The following is a 16,007-nucleotide window of genomic DNA, read 5'->3' as shown; positions in this document are numbered from 1 at the left end:
ATTCTGCTGCAGCTCCCCAAAGTGTATTAATCTCACTTTACATAGAATTTCTGTTGGTTTTGCACATTTTCACCAATTTCACAGGGAATAATTCACAGATCTTGATGAACAGAACCTGCCATGTTGAGAGGACTGATAGTGAAAAGTGTGTGAAATAAAGTTTAGCAGAGGTATGCGCTCCACTCAGTGACTTTCTATGTTCCTTTTGGTTTTTACCTTCAAGAGAAGTCATGTTTATCATGTTCACACAATACGTTCTGATTGTGTTTGCAAGATTCAAATCATTCAAAAGCCAAAGATCTAGACTTTCTGTGTCGAATCCCATTTTAATATTGTATGAACATATTATAAAGTCAGACCTAAAGACCTAAGTCTTTAGAAGGGAAAGCTCCAGGTTGTTAGATTAGGTTTTACAGAAACACAAACACACTTCTCCTTCATCCTCCTTCTCTCAACCACAGATTTGGAGTTTGAGCGGAGTCCTGCTCATGTCATCTCCTCGCTGGGCCGACCCGTCAGGGTGCACTGCGTCCTGACGGGGTCGGGGGGCGAGGAGGAGGACCCGCCTGATGTGCTGTGGCTGAGAGACGGCGTTCCACTCCAGTACGCAGACACCAACCAGTTCCAAGGTCACACTGGCGGCCACAGTTGGACGATAATAAGCACGCTGAGGTAGGCTTCTTCCCTCAGGACGCTGCATGAGATCTAATAATGAATGTTGCGAGGCGGCCACACCTGCTCCAAACCTGCTGTGATTGTATTTTACTTCCTGTTCCTCCACCTTGTCCGTTCACCTGGCTGAACCAGTTCTGTTGGATCCGTGCACTGACTTCCAGCTGCTGTGGAGAGCACTTGAAATAACTGATTAAACCAGTAGAATCCCTGAATGTGTTTAATCCCTGCGTGATTGGATAGCAAAATGTGGAAGGGAAGTTATCAGGCTCGTTCTCCCTCTATCTCCCACTTTTGTCACTTTGGTTTTGTCTTTGCTTGATATTTATGAAAGCACTGAAATCATGTTCCTTTATGTGCAGTATCGAGAAGGTGCAGCTTCCTGACATGGGCTCCTACAGATGTGCTGTCCTGTCGGAACATCTGCAGGTTCTGTCTGAGGAGGGGAGCATCCAGCTGGAGGGTGAGTTCATCTCCTGACAGCCACAAAGCAGATTTACTTGGACTGTTAGTAAAAAGTCTGACTCCGTTAATCCTCCCTCAGGTCTTCCTCATTTCTCCGTGGAGCCCCATCACATGTCGGTGGTGGCCAACGTGTCCCTGAGCCTGAGCTGCGTGGCCCACGGCCCCCCGGAGCCGGTCAGGGTCATCTGGCTGCAGGACGGGGCCCCGCTCAACACCCTGTCGGACCCGGTGGCCATGTCGCCCTCCACGCTCAACCTCACAGGTATCAAACTCTACTCAGCGACCAAGGCCACATCTAGACAGTTTCTGTCCATGCCAAGGCCGGGAGGCTGGAGGCTTTGTTATCAAGTCGTCCGTCTGTCCGTTTCCATTGTTGTGAACACGATATCTCAACAAGGCCTTGAAGGAATCCTTTCAAGTTTGGTACCAACATTCACTTGGACTCACAAATCAACTGAGTAGATTTGGGTGGTCAGAGATCAAAGGTCACAGGGATTTACATTCCAGTAAGTTCTAGTTCTAGTCCAAGTAGCAACGTTGTTTAAATCACTCCAACAAAACAATAAAAAACATAATAAAAAACACCCTTGTTGCATTTCATCCATTTAGGTTGATTATAAATTGCTCTTTAAAAAGCAGCACTGAAACTTTCTTCTATAGTTTCAAAGACTTAAGAGATCCTCCCCCCCTTCATGGCTGAAACAAAACCACAGAGCAACCACCCTCCCCTGAGAGAGAGAGGGTCGGCTGGCCCACTGCCACTGGATCCATTGTAACTTGTGGTTTTGTGGTTGTTGGGTAAAGACAGAGCAGCAGGCACAAGATTGGACTAATGGGAGAAGAGGACATGAAGAGATAAAAGGACAGTTATAAAGAGGAGGAGGGCTCTGTTACTGGACCTCAGCTGCGTGCCAGAGACCTGCTCTGTGTTAAGTCCAGTAGTAGGAGGACAGGCTGAGTCAGACTGATGGAGTGAGGGGCAGGCGGCAGTGGTCCCTGTGAGGGTCTGGTTTGACTCATCCGAGGAGGCTGCCAACGCGCCGACCCGCTCCCGCTGCCGGGAACCTGCACTCACAGCTGTGGAATGGGCAGCTGCTCCGACCGACCACAGGTCCGCACCAACGCAAATAATCATTCACTAGGCTGGTGAGGAGGAATGACACGGACCTGCGAGGCGTCAAGGACAATGCGTTCCCCTGTTACTGCAACTTTCCACTCACATGTGATTGACAGTGAAGGAACTAAAACCCCTGTTGTATAATTCCCAGTGCACAAGTTATTACAACTTGAAGAAAGTCCTTACACACTGTTCCATGCTCGTGTTCTAGGGCCTAGAATCCACTGTTACTGGAGGGTTTTTGTGTATTTCTCTGTTTTGTATCTTTGCAAACTGAATATATTTGCAAGTTGGCAAACAGGACTTCATTGGAGTTTATGATGTTTCTTCTTAACTTCAGCAAAGTTATGACGCTTTACCAGAAGGGGGGGTCTTAAAGAGACAGGCGCCTCTAAACCAAGTGTTTCCGACAGAGGCTGGAAAGAGGAGCTGCAGCATTGGACAGTCTGAGGAAAGTCACGTTTTCTGGAAGTCCGAGCATGAAAACATTTAAAAGTAATGACACGGTTTGGATTTATGAACCTGAACCTTTCCAGAAAGTCGTTAAATCAACAATGACTATGACACATGTAAAACAAACCAAACAGCTGGAGTACATCTAAAAAACTATGAAAAGTACAGTAAGCCCCTGTCGTAATACTCTCTGACTAATATTGTTCAGTGCTGCGATGCCCATGAGCTCAGAGCTTCCTGTTGACCGACATCTTCTTCTGCTGCTCGCTGGATGTTGTGCTGCAGTTTGCTGACGGGGACGGAAACTGACAGAAGGGCGAGTGGCGCAATCTCGAGATGGCCTGATGAGCAGTTCATTCACCCACACAGCCGCCAGTGATCAGCCCTCCCTGCTCTTCCACTCTCACCCCCCCCCCCCCTCACCCCCCCTCACCCCTGCCTCACCCAGCGAGGATTGGACCCCCTGTTCTTTTTTCCGGCTGCAACACAATGGAGGCATGGTGCCGTCCGTGCAGAGCGACACACTGTGATCCTGTGTTGGTGGCTGGTGGTCAGTGTCGGGGTGTTAGATAACAGTGATAAAACGTGAACATCACATGTTTCAGCGTGTGTGAGTGTGTGTGTGTGTGTGTGTGTGTGTGTGTGTGTGTGTGTGTGCACGGTCTTGTGGTATGACTGGAGTGTGTGAGCACACTGTGACTCACTTCTGTCAGAGGACTCATTCTGTGTTGAATGGCGGTGTCACGGTGTCAGAGGAGCCTCAGCAGCTCCGACTCTGCAGAACCGATTCTCTCTGTTCTCAGATAAATGCAAGAAATGTTTCCACCATCAACGAGCTGCGGGCATGAAGAAGTGTAGTCCTCCAGTCTGAGATTAATGAGTGACATAATGAGTTCAAGGTGGTTTGAACACACAGTGTTTTCACCCTTTTACTGATTTACAGATCTAAAGATGAGTGGTTCTATTAAATATCCAGATCCACCGATATGGATGTTTTGGGGCCAATGCTAATACCGATACCAGAGAGTAAAAACTTTCCAAGAGGGATAAATTGTCCGATACATATATTTAAACATTATTGGATCGTCGTTATCAAACCCTTAATTGAACAGAAATGTATTCTTGAGTTTAACAATAGACTTTATCTTAAATAACTATTAAGAATACAACCAAGTATGTTGAACTTGAAATATCTTCTCATCATAGTTTTTCCTGTTAAATAAAAGTTGTCATGTAGGCAAACATGATGTTCCCACAAACTTCAATGAATATTTATTTTAAAAACCATATCAAGAAACAATAATGGGAGATGCTGTTGAATCATATTTCACTGTATTGATTCTTTATTAACATGTAACCTCAACGTCATGGTCAAGACAACAAACTGATTCAAATAATATCATAAACAAAGAAGAAGCTGCTTTAACAAGACGCTTGTGTTGAATGAAGAAAGTGAAATTTGATGCTTTTATTTTTTAAATGTAGCAGAAAGAGTCTCGACCTGTTTTATGTCTTCCAGCCCTTTAGTTTTTTATTCTCTTAAAAATGTCCTCACGCACACACACACACACACACACACACACACAGGATCATAACAGGGTTGACAGAGAGAGATCACGTTACCTTATGGAAACCATTACCCTCTCACTATTCTCACTTCACCTCAAACTTTCACCCCGTTTCTCACATAATTATTATTTGCGACTCATCCCCCTGGTTTGTGAAGAGCTCCTCACACGTGTGTGTTGTTCTGATTCTTCCGTCCAGGTCTGAACCGGACCAGCACCTTCTCCTGTGAAGCTCACAACCGCAAAGGTGTGGCCACGTCTGGATCCGGCACCATCACTGGTAGGTGGCCCGATGATCTCCGGTCCGGCCTCTTTAATAAACCTCTCCTGGTTTGTTGTTGTTTATCTAATCAGTCTATATTTCTGTCTTGTGTCTAGTTCTTCCGCTGCAGCCTCAGAACCTCCGAGCCGTGGAGGTCACTCAGACCAGTCTGCTCCTGTCGTGGCGGGTGGGGTTCGGTGGCGACTACCCGATCATCCGCTGCTCGGTTCAGGTGAGACCACGTGACACGACCAAGAGAGAGAGAGAGAGAGAGAGAGAGAGAGAGAGAGAGAAAACGAGGCTGGAAACCTCCCTGTGCCTGTTTGACCTGTGTGTTAAATAAACTCATCACTCTGTTTGTGGGACGCTGCAAAACAGAGTCGCACCTTTTTCCAGGGAGGATTTTTTTAAAGAAAAGAGGTCTTTCTTCTCTTTTCTTCTCTTAACTCATCCTCTACCCCTCCCTGCTTTATTCCTGCGCCAGTGGGTCAGGTTTCACTCTGGGAAAGTGGCCTCCTGGACCAGCACCGCTCCCTCTCTCTCTTGTTCTCTGTCAGTGTCTCTCTGCCACTTCTCTGGTCGCAGCAGAGCCGGGGAACTATTTTTCTTCTGGAGCAGTGCAGCACCACCCCTAAACGTCTGGTTCTAATAAAGCTGCCCCTCGTACCTCTCGCTGTTCTTTCCCTCCCCCCCCCCCCCCCCTCACCCCACCCTTCCCCTCGGTCTTCTCTCAACCCCTCCACCCCTCCACAAGGCGAGGGGCCAGCCTCAGCAGCACGGGGCAGAAATCATTTGAATTTAACTTTTCTTTGTGTGGCAACGAGAAACAAAGAAGGAAAGAAAGGAAAGAATGAAAAAATAAACGGAGATATTAAGGAATGAAGGATGGAAGAAACATAGAAACATAGAAACAAAGAAACAAAGAAACAAAGAAACAAAGAAACATAGAAACATAGAAAAAAAGAAACATAGAACCATAGAAACGAAGAAAGAGAAAGGTTGTGGGTATAGGCAGCAGGTACGGTTTGTCTGAGCCATGCGAGGGGAATGTAGTGTGACTCAGACTCACAATTAGATTAAACACACTTGTTTACAGGCTGCACGGTGATTCACCACATTTCTGACACACACAGACACACACAGGGCATTCATACACTCATTCAAGTAATCTAATATATCTCGAAATTACTCAGATAACTCAGACTGCTGTTGATTTTAAAAGTTACTGCCAAAGCAGGACACACACACACACACACACACACACACACACACACACACAGACACACATTCTGGTGACTTTCTTGTTATCTTATTCTAACCTTTACTTCTTTCCTAATCCTAAACTTCACCTAAACCAAACTTTGACCTACTAAACCCAAGTGGATTTGCTTTTTGTCCCCATAAGGAAGACAAGTCCCCAGAATGTGAGTGTATAAACAGACTTAGGTCCCCACAGCACGAGGAACACCCGGACCCCACACACAGTCACGTGCACACCCCACTCACGTGCACACACACGGCTAATCGGTTTCTGCTCATGTAATTTGTAGCTCCCCTGTTCGGCGCAGCTCTGACTGAGATGCAGCGTGTTGCCTGCAGCCGCCTCTCGATAATGAGCCGGTGCAGCAGAGAACAAAGAACCAGACACTTTGATGTGGTTTTCAAGATTTGTGCAATGAAGGACTTTTTTATTTCTTCTTCTCTGCTTTGTGTTCCTCTTTAAACGTGTTGTTTTTCCACCAGCGAGGCTTTGCAGCGGCAGCAGGTTTTCATGTGTGTGATCGTTGGGTTAATGAGTTCTGCTCACGGTGCACCTTGCTGAGTCGGGGTCACGCTCACACAGCGGTTACACAATTTTACACAATTAACACGTAACGAGCGTCAACTTTCCAACCGTGGTTAGGATCAGACAACAAACTCCTTTATCGCCCTCCACAATAAGTCATAAACTAGGGTCTGCCAGTGTGAGACTATGTTTTTTAATCTCGTTTTGACAACTTAACCCATTGTTTTCTATGAATTAAATTAATTAAGCATTGATTATTATAATAAAAAGTAATTTAAAGTCATTTTATACAAATTTGTTAAGAATACATGATAGATTTTCTTAGATAAGTTGTTGTCACAGCAGCTTTTTAATCCACTGTATTTTTCACAAATATCTAAAACCCTTAAATTGTTCAATAATAATAATTAATTAATAATATTAATTCAGATGACTTTTCCCTTTTGAATCCAGTTGCGTTCTACATGTTGTTGCTCTGAGTTTGTGTGTATTTATCCAGTTTAAGCGTTGGCTGGGTGTGTTTTAGTTTTATCTTAAATCGTGAACATGTTGGAACAGATTTCTCCGTCATATGAGTTATTATTAATATATAAAACCTATGCACTACAGGAGCAGCGTCCCCTTCCTGTTTGGGCCTTTCAGCAGTGAACCACATTCAACAACATGATATTTAAGTTTGTCTTCTCCGTCCTCCAGGCCCGGCAGGCGGGAGAGTCGCTCGCCGACGGCCCAGAGAAGATGATCCACAACCAGAACGTGAACATCCCGCCCTCCACCCACCTCATCGGGGACCTGGAGCCCCACAGCCTCTACACGGTGAGGGTGGCCTGTCACAGCAGCCAGGGCCCGTCGGCCTGGTCGCCCTGGGTGGAGCTGCGCACCAGTGAAGGAGGTGAGAGCTCGGCCATTCAAGGAGATGTTTGTTTTCACACTGGAGGTCGTGTGTGTGTGTGAGTCAAGGTCACGGCAGCGTTATCGTGCTACTGACTGGGATTCCAGTCCAAGTCTCCTCCCGTCCCCTCAGTCTGACGGGAACATAACAAACGCTACAAAACAGCTGATACGCACAATTGAGACACTTCTTAAAGTGCTGTGGATTGTTACATTTCATAGATTTCTCCGTTTCTTGGCCGTTCTGCTGCTTTCCACTCGCATCTCCAGTCGTAGATTCACAGATTTGATACGAACTGTTTTTGCTCAGCAAGTCATGTGTGTCAGTTGTTCTCTGATGATATCTTCTGTCTGTCTCGTTGTCAGTAATTCAAACTGTGAAGTTGTCTGTTGACTGCTTTTCATTTTGACTCCCAGCGGGTCCAGACACAGAGAGAAGCGACTCCTGTGATAAGCAGTCACTGTCATAATAATCCTTCCTGGGCCCCTTTTACCTTTAAGTCTGTGTTTATGAAAAAATACCAGACGCCAGAGTCACTGTGCCACCGTGAACTGGGATCCAAATGTAAACTCCTGAGGTGGAAGGCAGACTGGTACTGAAGGGACAGAGTATGTGGGACGAGAAGGAGGGAGAGAGGGAGGGAGGGAGGGAGGGAGGGAGGGAGAGAGAGAGAGAGGGAGAGAGGGAGGGAGGGAGGACGTTAAAGTCTCCTGAAAGGCCTCAGTTAAGATCTCAGCGAACTGTCCAAGCTGTAATGCTGGCCTGGTGTGTGTGTGTGTGTGTGTGTGTGTGTGTTTGTGTGTGTGTGTGTGTGTGTGTGTGTGTTTAGACTGAGGTGGGATTTTCCATGCCAGCTCATGCCGTCTCTATCCGCGGATGAATAGGAAATATGAAAATAGAGTTTACTAAGAGCAGAGATATGCCACGGCAGGGATGACGGGGGCTTTCCATAATGGAATCTGCTTACGACCTGAAAAACACAGATTCTCTCACGAGCAGCGAGAAGGAGAGAAGTAGAACTCTCTGTAAAGGAGAAGGAGAATAGTGGTTTCCAGATTCTCCTGTTGCTGTCAGGACCACAGAGTTTCAGTTCTTTGTTCAGCAGAGTTACAACAACCTCTGTTTCACTTCAGTGGAAAAAGGCTGTTTTTTGCCAAATTGTATAAATCCCCCGTCGGGCTTCTTTTTTTTTTGATTTGATCTGCGGCTGCTCTCTCGACACTTGTTCTAATGAGTCAGAGGATGAATTAAAAAAACATGAGGATGAGATTGAGCTGGTGGTCAGATGTAGTTCAGGAGGCATCAGAGGTCGGAGAGAGGTGGACTCTGTCACTCCCGTAATGTTTCTCATTAATAGATTGTGTAAATACTGGGTTGAACTCTTTCTAACATGTGGGCGAGTTTCCCCTTTGCTTCTCCTACGTCTCCTCCCTGATTCTTGAATGTTTGGATTCATCACATGAACTGAACTCTGCATGTTCTCCTGAAATGATCTGGAGACGTCAACTCGAGACTCCGCCCCTCGCCTGAATGTTCCTTAAACGTTCCTGTCGTGGAGAACGTGTCCGACCCTGACTATGTCCTGCAGCGTATGTCTCCTCATGTGGAAGCCAACGGGTTCATGTCTGCAAACGACCGCGCTCTCATCCTTCTCCTGCCAACTCGCTTTTATTTTCATATCCATCCTCCACTTCCCGAAACCTGCTCTCGTTTCTTTTCCTCTCTCAAATCCCGCAAAACACCACAGAGGAATTTATTCCCTGCATCTCAAATCGAGGCAGAGCGAGGTTTTCCAGTCTTCATCTCTTAGTTCCCCCCCCCCCCCCCCCCCCCCCTTTTCTTGACCCCAGGTGACCTGTGATTTGTGATTTCTCTTTTCAGAGCACACAGCCATCGGCACTGTGGGAAAAAACGAAAATAGCGGGCTGATGATGTGAGTAGGCGAAGGAAGACCAGGGAAATGGGGGGGAAGGGGGCGCTTTGAGAAAACACTCATTTTGCTATTTTCCCAAAGTCCCAGATTTTCCCTGGAGGCTGAGAGAACAGAGGGAAAGGGGGGGGGGATGGAGAGGAAGACAAACGACCCGTGTCACCCTCCTAATCCTGAAGTTTGCAGTGGGATTACGTTTTAAATGTCCGTTCTGTAAATGGATTTTCTTCTTGCTTCGGGAAAGAAGTAGCTCCAGAAATGAATCTTTCCAAAGCACAAAACAAAGGAACCTAACTACGACTGGTTGTAGAAACACACAGATCAGAAGAAGGATTGAAGATCCAGACCCATAACTCATAAACATTTCAATCATCTATTTTGTCGGAGCGTTTCTAGCCTCAGCTCTTGTCCTTTAATGATGCTGCATTCAAATACATGTCAGATCTGTGGAAGCAGAAACTTAATGTACACTTTTCTTTATTTCTATTATCCCTGCAGTTCAATGAGATTAATCAAAAACCGACTAAATAATATAACTCATGGACATTATGACACATTTTTCTGTATGTGCAGTTTGATTGGACTGTCCGTCCCTTTAATGTTAACTAATCCAGAATTACGGGACGTTCAAACTCACCACGCTGAGTCATGACGACCTGGCACAATGCACACACGAACACACACACACAGTCATATGTATTTCCCTTTAATGCTCCCGTCAGCAGAAAGGCCGCGGCGGAGCATTAGAGGACGGCCGATCTGCTCCGTCGTGAGAATCGATGAGAGTTTTGTGATGACACCAAACATTTGACCGATCTGAGAGGTTTCCTGTTCCGTGCTGAGCTTGTTTTCATTAAGAGAGCAGCTCCCAGGGTCGTGAGCCGACACGGCTGCTTCAATAGCAGGACACAACCCTCTGTAGAACAGTAGGCCGCCTTGGATGCAGATGTTAACCTTCGCTGTTGTGAACTAATTGTTCCTCAGATGTGTTTGTTTCTCGGCCTGCGTTGCCAAGCCAGCAACACTTTCATGTGGAAAGCAGAGAAGCGACGTGAGGCCATTTTCTTCTCTCTGCTTTCCAGAAAACAACTCCAGCTCACGTCTCGTTGATTCTGCAGAAACTTTCCCAAATCGTGCGACTGGACTTTTCTCAAGACGTCTCAGTTCACTTGAGCTCACAGTTCCATGACGTGAGAGAGAGAGAGAGAGAGAGAGAGAGAGAGAGAGAGAGAGAGAGAGAGAGAGAGAGAGAGAGAGAGGCATTACCGCAGGGAGGGAGAGGAATACTTTGAGATGGGGTCGTGTGGGATGGGAGGAGGGGATGGAGAGAAAAAGAGAAAGGATAGCAGAAAGGTGGAGAGGGAGGACGAGAGAGAGAGAGAGAGATGACGTCGGAGTTTGGTGGAGACGAACTTCTGGAGCGAACTTGACTCGGAGGTTGTTTTTGTTGCCGCTGGCAGAAAGAGCCGGGACCACATGTGGAAACAATCAGCCGCCAAACGCTTCCTGATAACATCATCCATAGGCTGGGCCATGTTTCTCAAACTCACACTGACTTGTAGAATGTGTGTGTGTGTGTGTGTGTGTGTGTGTGTGTGAGTCGGGGGGTGGGAGTGTTAGTGTGTGGGCGTGTGTGTGGGTGTGGGTGTGTCCACCTTGTTTGTGTGACTTTGTGAGCGAGACACAAAGACAAAGACAGTCCTTACTCAAGCACCAACAAAGGAAATAGACATTTTTGTTTCCTTGGCGAAAAGGTTCCTGGATCTCTGTGCTATCCAGAGCATCAATCTCTCACACCCACACACACACACACACCCACACACACACAAACACATTCCTCACACTATTTCTAGTATGCCGTTCAGCTAGATTTCCCTCCACTGGGTATTTCTGCTGCCAGCAGCCTTTTCATCGCTCTCTGCTCCAGGGAAAAGAAAAAGGAGGAGACGGGAGTGAACAAAGCAGAAACAGGGAAGGAGTCAAGGCAGCATGAAGGAGTCAAGGCAGCATGAAGGAGTCGAGGCAGCATGAAGGAGGCGACACAGGCCCCAGCATGCGTCCATCTTAGAGAGAGAGCAGTGGCTTCTGAACCCAGCTGATCTCCCCTGTCCCCTTCCCTCTGCCTCCTTGTTTTTGTCCTAATAAAGACGAATTCCCTGCATTCTCGTACATCCTCTCCTTCCAGTTGTTGTAGTCATCCACACCCCGGAGGCTCCAGGCTGTCAAAACAACACACGCCTGGCTCACCCCCGGCCCAGTGGCCCCTGACCGCCGAGCCTGCAGACACACACTGAGCTGCATGCTTATAAATACCTCGGCAACAACTCTGCAAACCCATAATGCCGTAATGTCCCTTTTTGTTGTGTGCCCCAGTTCCAGAGAACCCACCTGTGAACGTGACGGTGGCGCTGAACGGGACGGACGTGCTGATGGCGTGGGAGGAGCCTCCCGGGAAGCTGAATGGAGAACTACAGGGCTACATGGTGGAGTACAGCACGCCTGTCACTCAGCAGGTCAGTCACACACACACACACACGCACAACTACACACAATACAACATCATCATCAGACACTCCATCCATCTATCCTTCCGTCCATTATCAGTACCACTTATCCTCATGGCACTTAGGCACTTTTCTCCTATTTGCCAGATCTGGGCCACAAGTCAACCAAAGGTGGCCTGGATTTGTTTTGTGCTCTTAGGGCCATATTGACCATTTACCACCTGAGCCACTGTAGGTTCACATCCTGTTTCCACCTGCAGCACCACAGGTTGGACCTGAAAGCCCCACGTTTGTGTTCGGGATGTTTCTGTCACATTTGGGCAACTTTCAGCTCACATCCGTTTTGTTTAGGCCACAAGAACCAGAGGTGTGGCATCCTCCACATCTGTCCGTTATCTGGGTGGTGCACCACAGGACCACAATCAGGCCTAGGGTCAGTTTAGAGTCTCCAATAAACCTGACCCCAGCCTGCTTGTGGCCAGTGGGAGGACGTACCAGGAGGAAACCAGTATTCCCACTGTGCCGCCCCATCGTAAGATAACGTCTGCTTGATCCTTTATTTCCCTTTGTCGACAGGTTCTCAGGGACACTGGGTTGGACACTGAGCTGTCAATCAACCTGTCCATCCCCCTGTCCAATGTGACCTATCGAGTGTGTGCCTACACGGGGGCGGGACAAGGGCCGTGGACCCCGACGCAGACTCTCACACTCATCGTTCCTGGTGAGTGAAACTATAAATACTGCTACTGCTAAAAACTATAAATAGAATCATGTTTCCTGATTCTAAATCAAAAACAAATGTTGTTATTTAAACTTGTATAAAAGAGTTTGACACAGGAAACGTTGTGAAATAGATTCTTTAACATTCAGTATTTGAATTGTTGGTGTCAGATACATTTTCTTAAACCAGTGTCCTATTTGGGGTTTTATGTTTTCCTCCTGAAAGTCAAATATTGACCCAGGCCGTGTTTTGTTCTTCCCACAGAGATGGAGACGTTTCGAGGTGAGTAATGGCCGACGTCTCCCATGTGTCCTCTGTGGACACACTGACAGTGGAAGTGAGCTCAGCGTGTTATTTTCTACCACAGGACTTCTTGTTCTCACTCTCTGTCCTCAGCGACAGTTCCTTTCTGTGAAGAAAAGAGAAGGAAGAGAAAAAAGAGAAGAGAGAGATAGAGGGGTGGGGGGGATAGGGGGAGAGAGGGGGGGGAGGAGAGGGCTGTGAATGGGGAGACGCATCATAAATATTTATAACTGACAGGAACAGTGTTGCATCTCTGTTTGCTTAGTCTAATCGAGCCAGACAGACAATTCAAACAACAAGAATGGCAGATAAAGAGAGGGAGAGAGAGAGAGAGAGGGAGGTGGAGGGAGAGAGAGAGAGAGCGAGAGAGAGAGAGGGCGAGGGAAAGTTGGGGGAGGACGAGTGTGAATGGGAGGAAAAGTTGAAAACAGCGGGAGGAGGTTGTGAGTGTCGGACAGGAGCGGGAAGCGGGGGGGGGGGGGAGGAGACTGGAGACGGGACAGAAAGAACTCAGACGACTTTAGAATTGATTTAGTGAGAGAACAGAGATTTAGTTTTCGACTGTGAAGATGTTTTTCCTGAAGGCTTCTTCTGGGGCTGTGAACGAACACCTGTTAATAGTTAATCTCATTAACTGTGAGGAAACACTGGAGACAGAGCTCAGAGTAACACACTGATTTTCCATTTACAGTCAAATAAAATCTGAAATAAATCACAACAACCTCAAACAACATCTGAAAAATATTTAGAATATTTTTGCATTTTTCTAACTTGTGGATTATCCAAAGCTGCTTTCAGACATGCTCTGGTTTGGGTTTTCCATGAAGGAGTGTATGTGAGAAAGTCTGAGTCAGTCATTTGGACATTTTCTGTTCCTCCAAAAATATCTGGAACATGTCGGAGTGTGTGAGAAAACATCTGGAAAGAAATCCAGAGAAGGAGGGCGTGGCCTGTCACACGACAATGTTCCAGACTTTCACCTGAACATCTCCTGGAAATATCCGGATCCAATGTTTCCAGACATTTTCCTGGCGTTCATGTCTGAGAACAGTTTCAGTCAAAAGTTTGATTCTATTAAACATATTTTTAAAAACCACAATAATTCGACATTTTACGATGTTAGTAAAAGTCAAGTCACTGATGAACTCACAACACAACACAACTTTATTACTAACCAAAACCAGTTAACTAGAGTTGAGGGCAATTGCATGAAAAGAACACGCACACTGGAAAACATCCACTAAAACAATAACACAATAAAAGCAAACAGAAAACTTGTTGTGTAACATATAAAACACACATCATCTGTCACCTCAGGGCTCCGTGCTCCTGACTCCTCACCTCAGGGATAAAGACTGAAGTGTCCTCTGTCTGTGTCCACACCCCTTCCCTCAGGTCCGCCCGAGGCCTTTTCCTGGCACTGGTGGTACGTGGTGATGGCCGTCGCCGGCGCCGTGTCCCTCGCCGTGCTCATGGCTGTTTACGTGGCCAAGCTGCGCCGCAAGGAGACGCGCTTCGGGTGCGTAGGCTGTTAGTTCTGCTCGTGGGTACAAAGGGTGGAGCTGGGCGGCTGTGCCAAAACCCCAAAGAGGGTTTTTCATTTCATTTCCTCGGCCCGGTTGAGTCACCGCTCTGAGGATTTGGACGGAGTGGACAACATCTGTTTTGAAAGACCACCAGTCATTCCAGTGAATCATGGAGCGATGTAATACGCTCAGCCGGACTGACCTGTCGTTGTGTTTTGTGTGTCTGTGTGTGTGTGTGTGTGTGTGTGTGTGTGTGTGTGTGCACAGAGAGGCGTTCGAACCCATGATGGAGAGCGGGGAGCTGGTGGTCCGGTACCGCGCCCGCCGCACCTACAGCCGCAGGACGACAGAAGCAACACGTGAGTTCCCCCCCCATCCCACCCCCCCCCCCGGCCCTTCCTCAGAAAGATGACACTGTGTATTAGAAAACACCGGATGTCCCTGTATCCCTATCCCTGTGGCGTGTCCCAACCCGTCTCTGTCCTCGGGATAACAACACTGAACTGTAGCAGAGTCCTCACTTTCCCCGAACACAGGGAAAGATCCGTGGGAAGGAATCTGAGGAGAGGAACCGACTAATCATCTCAAATGTTTCAAGAAAGCTACTCTTGAGTCTCCTCCACGAGGTCACGTCTCCTCCACGAGGTCACGTGTCCTCCAGGTGGAGACACAAGGTCACATCTCCTCCACGAGGTCACGTCTCCTCCAGGTGGAGACACAAGGTCACGTCTCCTCCACGAGGACACGTCTCCTCCAGGTGGAGAGACGAGGTCACGTGTTCTCCAGGAGGAGACACAAGGTCACGTCTCCTCCACGAGGTCACGTCTCCTCCACGAGGTCACGTGTCCTCCAGGTGGAGACACAAGGTCACGTGTCCTCCAGGAGGTCACGTCTCCTCCACAAGGTCACGTGTCCTCCAGGTGGAGACACAAGGTCACGTCTCCTCCAGGAGGTCACGTCTCCTCCAGGAGGTCACGTCTCCTCCAGGAGGTCACGTGTCCTCCAGGTGGAGAGACGTGACCTCGTGCATGGCCGTGGTTTCTCAGCTCCTCCATCAACAGCGGCCTCATGATTACAGACGCACACTCGTACCTGTAAACACGGCACACACACGCTCACACAGCTGGGTCACATTGTCCCGGGCGAACGCACAATACTTGTGTCCTACGACAAGTCTCAGCTTGCCGCCGCCACAAAGAGGCCGGGGGGGGAGGGGGAGACAAAAACAGTGCGGAGACACGAGACAAGAGAGAAATGAGTCCAGCGAGTGAAACGAGAGGAGATGTGGAGATAAGTGAGTGAACGGTGAGAGGCATTCTGGGAATACAGGCCGGGGTCAGATCGGGGGGGATTTGGGCGGGACGATGTTGACCGGTCTTTTCTCAGGACCCTTGGGGGGGGGGGGGGGGGCTCAATGTTATTTCATGCATTGGCTAATATCTGGTCACGGCAGCATGTGTTGGAACATGCCTGTGGACTGAGCACATCTCCGTCTGACAGAGGCTGCGGCAGATTGATAGTGTAGCAGCAGCTGGAGGAGTGGGGGGGGGCGGGGGGGGGGGGGTACGAGCATGTCCTCGCCATGTCATATCCTGGGCCAGATGTGGAAGCTTAGAGAGAGAACGTCTGTAGCTACGTGCACGACGCGGTGATGACCAGCTGCTGGAAGAGAAGGTTATGAGAACCTTGCCCCCCCCCCTGCAGGGTCACATGACCTCCACACCTGAGAAAACGCTCTAAGGCTTCACGTCAGATTCCATCTGCTCGGCTGTTTGGTTTTATATTCGTATTTCAACTGCACTTAGGTT

The 16,007-nt window shown here is 48.0% G+C and overlaps 1 protein-coding gene across 1 annotated transcript in view; it reads left to right on the top strand.

Moving 5' to 3' along the window:
• LOC133951857 (tyrosine-protein kinase receptor UFO) overlaps window positions 1-16,007 on the top strand; it is a 28,386-nt gene that overhangs the window by 3,691 nt on the left and 8,688 nt on the right. The window contains exons 2-12 of the mRNA XM_062386070.1: window positions 462-672; window positions 1,035-1,135; window positions 1,217-1,399; window positions 4,475-4,555; window positions 4,654-4,769; window positions 7,020-7,215; window positions 11,519-11,658; window positions 12,226-12,370; window positions 12,635-12,652; window positions 14,069-14,192; window positions 14,467-14,558. Coding sequence (XP_062242054.1) covers window positions 462-672; window positions 1,035-1,135; window positions 1,217-1,399; window positions 4,475-4,555; window positions 4,654-4,769; window positions 7,020-7,215; window positions 11,519-11,658; window positions 12,226-12,370; window positions 12,635-12,652; window positions 14,069-14,192; window positions 14,467-14,558 — 1,407 coding nt within the window. The remainder of the gene's footprint in view (window positions 1-461; window positions 673-1,034; window positions 1,136-1,216; window positions 1,400-4,474; window positions 4,556-4,653; window positions 4,770-7,019; window positions 7,216-11,518; window positions 11,659-12,225; window positions 12,371-12,634; window positions 12,653-14,068; window positions 14,193-14,466; window positions 14,559-16,007) is intronic.

Source organism: Platichthys flesus, chromosome 4 (assembly GCF_949316205.1).
Source record: "Platichthys flesus chromosome 4, fPlaFle2.1, whole genome shotgun sequence".
In the NCBI taxonomy this organism is placed as follows: Eukaryota; Metazoa; Chordata; class Actinopteri; order Pleuronectiformes; family Pleuronectidae; genus Platichthys; species Platichthys flesus.
The sequence above is the reverse complement of the archived record's forward strand: the minus strand, read 5'-3'. Positions and strand labels throughout refer to the sequence as shown.